Source organism: Coregonus lavaretus (assembly GCF_964263955.1).
Source record: "Coregonus lavaretus genome assembly, chromosome: 24".
In the NCBI taxonomy this organism is placed as follows: Eukaryota; Metazoa; Chordata; class Actinopteri; order Salmoniformes; family Salmonidae; genus Coregonus; species Coregonus lavaretus.
Window position 1 is genome coordinate 45445079 of NC_140011.1, and position 11686 is coordinate 45456764.

The 11686-nt window shown below is 44.5% G+C and overlaps 1 protein-coding gene across 1 annotated transcript in view; it reads right to left on the reverse strand.

Annotated features, from left to right (window-relative positions):
- Window positions 1-5624, reverse strand: part of LOC311099908 (metabotropic glutamate receptor 5-like) — a gene marked incomplete at both ends in the record, with an annotated part of 87463 nt that extends 81839 nt beyond the window's left edge. The window contains 3 exons of the mRNA XM_084140626.1: window positions 2042-2163; window positions 2467-2702; window positions 5602-5624. Coding sequence (XP_083996752.1) covers window positions 2042-2163; window positions 2467-2702; window positions 5602-5624 — 381 coding nt within the window. The remainder of the gene's footprint in view (window positions 1-2041; window positions 2164-2466; window positions 2703-5601) is intronic.
- Between the last annotated feature and the right edge of the window lie 6062 nt (window positions 5625-11686).

An 11686-nucleotide genomic window follows, 5' to 3' on the forward strand; every position in this document is an offset into this window, starting at 1 on the left:
GAGGTGTTAACACAGACAGACCCTGGTAACCAGGACAGAGGGAGGTGTTAACACAGACAGACCCTGGTAACCAGGACAGAGAGAGGTGTTAACACACACAGACCCTGGTAACCAGGACAGAGAGAGGTGTTAACACAGACAGACCCTGGTAACCAGGACAGAGGGAGGTGTTAACACAGACAGACCCTGGTAACCAGGACAGAGAGAGGTGTTAACACACACAGACCCTGGTAACCAGGACAGAGAGAGGTGTTAACACACACAGACCCTGGTAACCAGGACAGAGAGAGGTGTTAACACAGACAGACCCTGGTAACCAGGACAGAGAGAGGTGTTAACACACACAGACCCTGGTAACCAGGACAGAGAGAGGTGTTAACACAGACAGACCCTGGTAACCAGGACAGAGGGAGGTGTTAACACAGACAGACCCTGGTAACCAGGACAGAGAGAGGTGTTAACACACACAGACCCTGGTAACCAGGACAGAGAGAGGTGTTAACACACACAGACCCTGGTAACCAGGACAGAGCAGAGGGAGGTGTTAACACAGACAGGCCCTGGTAACCAGGACAGAGAGAGGGAGGTGTTAACACACACAGACCCTGGTAACCAGGACAGAGAGAGGTGTTAACACACACAGACCCTGGTAACCAGGACAGAGAGAGGTGTTAACACACACAGACCCTGGTAACCAGGACAGAGAGAGAGGTGTTAACACACACAGACCCTGGTAACCAGGACAGAGAGAGGGAGGTGTTAACACACACAGACCCTGGTAACCAGGACAGAGAGAGGGAGGTGTTAACACAGACAGACCCTGGTAACCAGGAGAGAGAGAGGTGTTAACACACACAGACCCTGGTAACCAGGACAGAGAGAGGTGTTAACACACACAGACCCTGGTAACCAGGACAGAGCAGAGGGAGGTGTTAACACAGACAGACCCTGGTAACCAGGACAGAGCAGAGAGAGGTGTTAACACAGACATACCCTGGTAACCAGGACAGGGAGAGGTGTTAACACAGACAGACCCTGGTAACCAGGACAGAGAGAGGTGTTAACACAGACAGACCCTGGTAACCAGGACAGAGAGAGGTGTTAACACACACAGACCCTGGTAATCAGGACAGAGAGAGGTGTTAACACAGACAGGCCCTGGTAACCAGGACAGAGCAGAGAGAGGTGTTAACACAGACAGACCCTGGTAACCAGGACAGAGCAGAGAGAGGTGTTAACACACACAGACCCTGGTAACCAGGACAGAGCAGAGGGAGGTGTTAACACAGACAGACCCTGGTAACCAGGACAGAGAGAGGTGTTAACACAGACAGACCCTGGTAACCAGGACAGAGGGAGGTGTTAACACAGACAGACCCTGGTAACCAGGACAGAGCAGAGGGAGGTGTTAACACAGACAGACCCTGGTAACCAGGACAGAGCAGAGGGAGGTGTTAACACACACAGACCCTGGTAACCAGGACAGACTAGAGAGAGGTGTTAACACACACAGACCCTGGTAACCAGGACAGAGAGAGGTGTTAACACAGACAGACCCTGGTAACCAGGACAGAGGGAGGTTGTTAACACAGACAGACCCTGGTAACCAGGACAGAGAAGGGAGGTGTTAACACACACAGACCCTGGTAACAGGACAGAGAGAGGTGTTAACACACACAGACCCTGGTAACCAGGACAGAGAGAGGGAGGTGTTAACACACACAGACCCTGGTAACCAGGACAGAGAGAGGGAGGTGTTAACACAGACAGACCCTGGTAACCAGGAGAGAGAGAGTGTTAACACAGACAGACCCTGGTAACCAGGACAGAGAGAGGGAGGTGTTAACACAGACAGACCCTTAACCAGGACAGAGAGAGGTGTTAACACAGACAGACCCTGGTAACCAGGACAGAGCAGAGAGAGGAGACCCTGGTAACCAGGACAGAGCAGAGAGAGGAGACCCTGGTAACCAGGACAGGGCAGAGAGAGGTGTTAGAGAGAGCTAACAAGGCACACACAGAAAGAACCAGGTCTACCCACTTGGTATCCTGGGCAGACGGTCTGCTGCATAGTGTGTAGTCCATAAGCCATGGAGTAGATCGCATTGATGACGAAACCCATCTTAGTGTCCTGGGCATACTGTTGACGGAGAGACTCTCTATCTGGGGGGGGGGGGGGGGGGGTACAGTACAGTCAGACATCTTCAGCACATCTAAACACAACTAGAGTCAAACCAGTTTCAGTTTCAGCACATCTAAACACATCTAGAGTCAAACCAGTTTCAGTTTCAGCACATCTAAACACAACTAGAGTCAAACCAGTTTCAGTTTCAGCACATCTAAACACATCTAGAGTCAAACCAGTTTCAGTTTCAGCACATCTAAACAAAACTAGAGTCAAACCAGTTTCAGTTTCAGCACATCTAAACACATCCTCAGTGTGTGTGTCTGCCTGCGTCTACTCACTATTGCAGGTGCGGTTGTACTTGGTGCTCTCCTGTGCGTGTCCCTTTAGTCTACATTGGAACCGGTGTTGCCAGAACTCAGCGAACCAGGGGTTCCTGGTGTTGTCATCTGGTTGCAGAGCCAAGTAGTAGTCGTCAAACCAGGTGATGTAGGCTGACTTCAGCTTTATAGTGATTCCCCCTGCTGCCTCTTTCTGGTACCCATCTGTTACATCATACCGGTCAGCCCAGCCATCACTGGAGGAGGGAGGGGAGGGAGAGAGAGAGGGGAGGGGGGAGGGGGGGGGGAGGGAGAGGGAGAGGGGAGGGAGGGGGAGAGGGGAGGGGGGAGGGAGGAGAGGGAGAGGGTAGAGGGGAGGGAGGGGGAGAGGGGAGGGGGGAGGGAGAGGGAGAGGGGAGGGAGAGAGAGGGGAGGGAGAGGGAGAGGGGAGGGGGGGAGGGGAGGGAGAGGAGGGAGAGAGAGAGGGAGAGGGGAGGGAGAGGGAGAGGGGAGGGGGGGGAGGGGAGGGAGAGGAGGAAGAGAGAGAGGGGAGGGAGAGGGAGAGGGGAGGGAGAGAGAGGGGAGGGAGAGGGAGAGGGGAGGGAGAGGGAGAGGGGGGGGGGGGGGAGGGGAGGGAGAGGAGGGAGAGAGAGAGGGGAGGGAGAGGGAGAGGGGAGGGGGAGGGGAGGGGAGGGTAGAGGGGAGGGAGAGAGAGAGGGGAGGGGGAGGGTAGAGGGGAGGGGGGAGGGAGGAGGGGAGGGGAGGGAGGAGAGGGAGAGAGAGAGGGGAGGGGGAGGGTAGAGGGGAGGGAGAGAGAGAGGGGAGGGGGGAGGGAGGAGAGGGGGGAGGGAGAGAGAGGGGAGGGAGAGAGAGAGGGGAGGGGGGAGGGTGGGGAGGGAGAGAGAGAGGGGAGGGAGAGGGAGAGGGGAGGGGGGAGGGAGGAGGGGAGGGGAGGGAGGAGAGGGAGAGAGAGAGGGGAGGGGGAGGGTAGAGGGGAGGGAGAGAGAGAGGGGAGGGGGGAGGGAGGAGAGGGAGAGGGTAGAGGGGAGGGAGAGAGAGAGAGGGGAGGGAGAGAGAGAGAGGGGAGGGAGAGGGGAGAGGGGAGGGAGAGGGAGAGGGGAGGGAGAGACAGAGGGGAGGGAGAGGGGAGAGGGGAGGGAGAGACAGAGGGGAGGGAGAGGGGAGAGGGGAGGGAGAGACAGAGGGGAGGGAGAGGGGAGAGGGGAGGGAGAGAGAGAGGGGAGGGGAGGGAGAGGGGAGGGAGAGAGAGAGGGGAGGGAGAGGGGAGAGAGAGGGTATATATCTTGTTGCTAAGAGAGTAATAATTGAACAGTGTGGACCATATGGTCTGTGCTGTACTATCACATGACTTGTCATCCATTTTTTTAAAATACAGTATAACACAGTCAAAAACAAACAATGCCGGGTTCAGCTATGGACCCACTGTGCCACCATCAGGAAATAATGTAACCATTGCCCTTGTTTACCACACTTGCCAAATATCAGAACTCAAAATCAAACTGATCGCGCAATATAATATGTATTTTGGATATTTTTCAATTATGTTTTTGACTACTTAAAAAATGCATTATTCTACAGAACCGCTAGACCGATCTATAGCATCTATAGATACACATCTTCAAACACAATATTTTCCAAGACTCTAGCTGAAACAATATGGCCGCTATGAGACAATGAGCTTGCATTGATTATTTTTCCTGTCCAACAGAGCCAACATGCGTCTAAACGGAACCATACTTTACAGGTTAGATAGACTCAAATCACTCTGAGTCAAACAGATCAAGATACTGTATATAAACATTTGCCCGTTATAGAGCCACTGTGTGGTCGAAACTGAATGTGCTGAGATTTGTTAAGTCTTGATAGTGTTTGGAACATGTTTTGTTACAAATAGCCATGTCGGAGTTATATGCATTTATGTGCCAGACCATGCCCACGTGAATGTTTATTGATCAGTAGTGGCCATATTGTTTGAGAAGCTATCCTGGAAAAAACATCATTTGTGAGTGCTTGGTCCATAGATTCCATGTATATAATTTTGTGCAGATCGGTCATTCGGTGCCAGAGGAGTTAGCGTTTGAAGTGTTTTTCACAAAATGTTCAATCTATCAATCAATCAAATGTTATTTATAAAGCCCTATTTACATCAGCAGATGTCACTAAGTGCTTATACAGAAACCCAGCCTAAAACCCCAAACAGCAGCAATGCAGATGTAGAAGCACGGTGGCTAGGAAAAACTCCCTAGAAAGGCAGGAACCTAGGAAGAAACCTAGAGAGGAACCAGGCTCTGAGGGGTGGCCAGTCCCCTTCTGGCTGTGCCGGGTGGAGATTATAACAGTACATGGCCATTAAGGCCAGATCGTTCTTCAAGATGTTCAAAGATTCATAGATGACCAGCAGGGTCAAATAATAATCACAGTGGTTGTAGAGGTTGCAACAGGTCAGTACATCAGGAGTAAATGTCACTTGGCTTTTCATAGCCGGGCATTTAGAGGTTGAAATAACAGGTGCGGTAGAGAGAGAGAGAGTTTAAAACAGCAGGTCCGGGACAAGGTAGCACGTCCGGTGAACAGGTCAGGGTTCCATAGCCGCAGGCAGAAGAGTGGAAACTGGAGCAGCAGCACGACCAGGTGGACTGGGGACAGCCAGGAGTCATCAGGCCAGGTAGTCCTGAGGCATGATCCTAGGGCAATCGCTTGTTATAGTGCCACCAAGTGGCCAATTGGCAGGGCATCGCATGAGAGGGTGTGGCCCTTGACCCTTTACCACCATGCAAGGTTGCAACCTAGGCCAGGGATCATCAGCTAGGATAGCCGCGGGCCCATTTTATCTTGAGAGGATGGTCGGGGGGCTGGAACATAATTACAAATAATTTGTAGACTGCAAATTGACCGCAAGAAGCCAAAACATAATAATTTCTAACCTTGCTTACATTTGTATACAATCATATACACTACCATTCTTAAGTTTGGAGTCACTTAGAAATGTCCTTGTTTTTGAAAGAAAAGCAATTTCTTTGTCCATTAAAATAACATCAAATTGGTCAGAAATACAGTGTAGACATTGTTAATGTTGTAAATGGCTATTGTAGCTGGAAACTGCAGATTTTTAATGGAATATCTACATTGGTGTACAGAGGCCCATTATCAGCAACCATAATTACTAGGTACTGGTTCTCCCTGTATATAGCCATGTTATGACCTCGCACCCCTGGACATAGACCAGGTACTGGTACTCCCTGTATATAACCATGTTATTACCTGGACATTAACTAGGTACTGGTACTCCCTGTATATAACCATGTTATTACCTGGACATTAACTAGGTACTGGTACTCCCTGTATATAACCATGTTATTACCTGGACATAGACTAGGTACTGGTACTCCCTGTATATAACCATGTTATTACCTGGACATTAACTAGGTACTGGTACTTCCTGTATATAACCATGTTATTACCTGGACATTAACTAGGTACTGGTACTTCCTGTATATAACCATGTTATTACCTGGACATTAACTAGGTACTGGTACTTCCTGTATATAACCATGTTATTACCTGGACATTAACTAGGTACTGGTACTTCCTGTATATAACCATGTTATTACCTGGACATTAACTAGGTACTGGTACTCCCTGTATATAGCCATGTTATTACCTGGACATTAACTAGGTACTGGTACTTCCTGTATATAACCATGTTATTACCTGGACATAGACTAGGTACTGGTACTCCCTGTATATAACCATGTTATTACCTGGACATTAACTAGGTACTGGTACTTCCTGTATATAGCCATGTTATTACCTGGACATTAACTAGGTACTGGTACTCCCTGTATATAACCATGTTATTACCTGGACATTAACTAGGTACTGGTACTCCCTGTATATAACCATGTTATTACCTGGACATTAACTAGGTACTGGTACTTCCTGTATATAACCATGTTATTACCTGGACATTAACTAGGTACTGGTACTCCCTGTATATAACCATGTTATTACCTGGACATTAACTAGGTACTGGTACTTCCTGTATATAACCATGTTATTACCTGGACATTAACTAGGTACTGGTACTCCCTGTATATAACCATGTTATTACCTGGACATTAACTAGGTACTGGTACTTCCTGTATATAACCATGTTATTACCTGGACATTAACTAGGTACTGGTACTTCCTGTATATAACCATGTTATTACCTGGACATTAACTAGGTACTGGTACTTCCTGTATATAACCATGTTATTACCTGGACATTAACTAGGTACTGGTACTTCCCTGTATATAACCATGTTATTACCTGTACCCCTGACATTAACTAGGTACTGGTACTTCCTGTATATAACCATGTTATTACCTGGACATTAACTAGGTACTGGTACTCCCTGTATATAACCATGTTATTACCTGGACATTAACTAGGTACTGGTACTTCCTGTATATAACCATGTTATTACCTGGACATTAACTAGGTACTGGTACTTCCTGTATATAACCATGTTATTACCTGGACATTAACTAGGTACTGGTACTTCCTGTATATAACCATGTTATTACCTGGACATTAACTAGGTACTGGTACTTCCTGTATATAACCATGTTATTACCTGGACATTAACTAGGTACTGGTACTTCCTGTATATAACCATGTTATTACCTGGACATTAACTAGGTACTGGTACTTCCTGTATATAACCATGTTATTACCTGGACATTAACTAGGTACTGGTACTTCCTGTATATAACCATGTTATTACCTGGACATTAACTAGGTACTGGTACTTCCTGTATATAACCATGTTATTACCTGGACATTAACTAGGTACTGGTACTTCCTGTATATAACCATGTTATTACCTGGACATTAACTAGGTACTGGTACTTCCTGTATATAACCATGTTATTACCTTGTACCGGACATTAACTAGGTACTGGTACTTCCTGTATATAACCATGTTATTACCTGGACATTAACTAGGTACTGGTACTTCCTGTATATAACCATGTTATTACCTGGACATTAACTAGGTACTGGTACTTCCTGTATATAACCATGTTATTACCTGGACATTAACTAGGTACTGGTACTTCCTGTATATAACCATGTTATTACCTGGACATTAACTAGGTACTGGTACTTCCTGTATATAACCATGTTATTACCTGGACATTAACTAGGTACTGGTACTTCCTGTATATAACCATGTTATTACCTGGACATTAACTAGGTACTGGTACTTCCTGTATATAACCATGTTATTACCTGGACATTAACTAGGTACTGGTACTTCCTGTATATAACCATGTTATTACCTGGACATTAACTAGGTACTGGTACTTCCTGTATATAACCATGTTATTACCTGGACATTAACTAGGTACTGGTACTTCCTGTATATAGCCATGTTATTACCTGGTACCCCTGGACATTGACTAGGTACTGGTACTTCCTGTATATAACCATGTTATTACCTGGCCCCACATAGACTAGGTACTGGTACTTCCTGTATATAACCATGTTATTACCTGGACATTAACTAGGTACTGGTACTTCCTGTATATAACCATGTTATTACCTGGACATTAACTAGGTACTGGTACTTCCTGTATATAACCATGTTATTACCTGGACATTAACTAGGTACTGGTACTCCCTGTATATAACCATGTTATTACCTGGACATTAACTAGGTACTGGTACTTCCTGTATATAACCATGTTATTACCTGGTACCCCTGGACATTAACTAGGTACTGGTACTTCCTGTATATAACCATGTTATTACCTGGACATTAACTAGGTACTGGTACTTCCTGTATATAACCATGTTATTACCTGGACATTAACTAGGTACTGGTACTTCCTGTATATAACCATGTTATTACCTGGACATTAACTAGGTACTGGTACTTCCTGTATATAACCATGTTATTACCTGGTACCCCTGGACATTAACTAGGTACTGGTACTCCCTGTATATAGCCATGTTATTACCTGGTACCCCTGGACATTAACTAGGTACTGGTACTTCCTGTATATAACCATGTTATTACCTGGACATTAACTAGGTACTGGTACTTCCTGTATATAACCATGTTATTACCTGGACATTAACTAGGTACTGGTACTTCCTGTATATAACCATGTTATTACCTGGACATTAACTAGGTACTGGTACTTCCTGTATATAACCATGTTATTACCTGGTACCCCTGGACATTAACTAGGTACTGGTACTTCCTGTATATAACCATGTTATTACCTGGTACCCCTGGACATTAACTAGGTACTGGTACTTCCTGTATATAACCATGTTATTACCTTGGAGACACATACCCCTGGACATTAACTAGGTACTGGTACTCCCTGTATATAACCATGTTATTACCTGGACATTAACTAGGTACTGGTACTTCCTGTATATAACCATGTTATTACCTGGTACCCCTGGACATAGACTAGGTACTGGTACTCCCTGTATATAGCCATGTTATTACCTGGTACCCCTGGACATTAACTAGGTACTGGTACTTCCTGTATATAACCATGTTATTACCTGGGGAGACCGCTCCCCTGGACATAGACTAGGTACCGGTACTCCCTGTATATAACCATGTTATTACCTGGTACCCCTGGACATAGACTAGGTACTGGTTCTCCCTGTATATAACCATGTTATTACCTGGTACCCCTGGACATTAACTAGGTACTGGTACTTCCTGTATATAACCATGTTATTACCTGGTACCCTGGACATAGACTAGGTACTGGTTCTCCCTGTATATAACCATGTTATTACCTGGTACCCCTGGACATAGACTAGGTACTGGTACTCCCTGTATATAGCCATGTTATTACCTGGTACCCCTGGACATAGACTAGGTACTGGTACTTCCTGTATATAACCATGTTATTACCTCGGGAGACATCTCCCCCTGGACATTAACTAGGTACTGGTACTTCCTGTATATAACCATGTTATTACCTGGACATTAACTACGTACTGGTACTTCCTGTATATAACCATGTTATTACCTGGACATTAACTACGTACTGGTACTTCCTGTATATAACCATGTTATTACCTGGACATTAACTAGGTACTGGTACTTCCTGTATATAACCATGTTATTACCTGGACATTAACTACGTACTGGTACTTCCTGTATATAACCATGTTATTACCTGGACATTAACTAGGTACTGGTACTTCCTGTATATAACCATGTTATTACCTGGACATTAACTAGGTACTGGTACTTCCTGTATATAACCATGTTATTACCTGGACATTAACTAGGTACTGGTACTCCCTGTATATAACCATGTTATTACCTGGTACCCCTGGACATTAACTAGGTACTGGTACTTCCTGTATATAACCATGTTATTACCTGGACATTAACTAGGTACTGGTACTCCTGTATATAACCATGTTATTACCTGGACATTAACTAGGTACTGGTACTTCCTGTATATAACCATGTTATTACCTGGACATTAACTAGGTACTGGTACTTCCTGTATATAACCATGTTATTACCTGGACATTAACTAGGTACTGGTACTTCCTGTATATAACCATGTTATTACCTGGACATTAACTAGGTACTGGTACTTCCTGTATATAACCATGTTATTACCTGGACATTAACTACGTACTGGTACTTCCTGTATATAACCATGTTATTACCTGGACATTAACTAGGTACTGGTACTTCCTGTATATAACCATGTTATTACCTGGACATTAACTAGGTACTGGTACTTCCTGTATATAACCATGTTATTACCTGGACATTAACTAGGTACTGGTACTCCCTGTATATAACCATGTTATTACCTGGTACCCCTGGACATTAACTAGGTACTGGTACTTCCTGTATATAACCATGTTATTACCTGGACATTAACTAGGTACTGGTACTTCCTGTATATAACCATGTTATTACCTGGACATTAACTAGGTACTGGTACTTCCTGTATATAACCATGTTATTACCTGGACATTAACTAGGTACTGGTACTTCCTGTACATAACCATGTTATTACCTGGACATTAACTAGGTACTGGTACTTCCTGTACATAACCATGTTATTACCTGGACATTAACTAGGTACTGGTACTCCCTGTATATAACCATGTTATTACCTGGACATTAACTAGGTACTGGTACTCCCTGTATATAACCATGTTATTACCTGGACATTAACTAGGTACTGGTACTTCCTGTATATAACCATGTTATTACCTGGACATTAACTAGGTACTGGTACTTCCTGTATATAACCATGTTATTACCTGGACATTAACTAGGTACTGGTACTTCCTGTATATAACCATGTTATTACCTGGACATGAACTAGGTACTGGTACTCCCTGTATATAACCATGTTATTACCTGGACATTAACTAGGTACTGGTACTTCCTGTATATAACCATGTTATTACCTGGTACCCCTGGACATTAACTAGGTACTGGTACTTCCTGTATATAACCATGTTATTACCTGGACATTAACTAGGTACTGGTACTTCCTGTATATAACCATGTTATTACCTGGACATTAACTAGGTACTGGTACTTCCTGTATATAACCATGTTATTACCTGGACATTAACTAGGTACTGGTACTTCCTGTATATAACCATGTTATTACCTGGTACCCCTGGACATTAACTAGGTACTGGTACTTCCTGTATATAACCATGTTATTACCTCCCTGGACATTAACTAGGTACTGGTACTTCCTGTATATAACCATGTTATTACTTACCTGGACATTAACTAGGTACTGGTACTCCCTGTATATAACCATGTTATTACCTGGACATTAACTAGGTACTGGTACTTCCTGTATATAACCATGTTATTACCTGGACATTAACTAGGTACTGGTACTTCCTGTATATAACCATGTTATTACCTGGACATTAACTACGTACTGGTACTTCCTGTATATAACCATGTTATTACCTGGACATTAACTAGGTACTGGTACTTCCTGTATATAACCATGTTATTACCTGGACATTAACTAGGTACTGGTACTTCCTGTATATAACCATGTTATTACCTGGACATTAACTAGGTACTGGTACTTTCCTGTATATAACCATGTTATTACCTGGACATTAACTAGGTACTGGTACTTCCTGTATATAACCATGTTATTACCTGGACATTAACTAGTACTGGTACTTCCT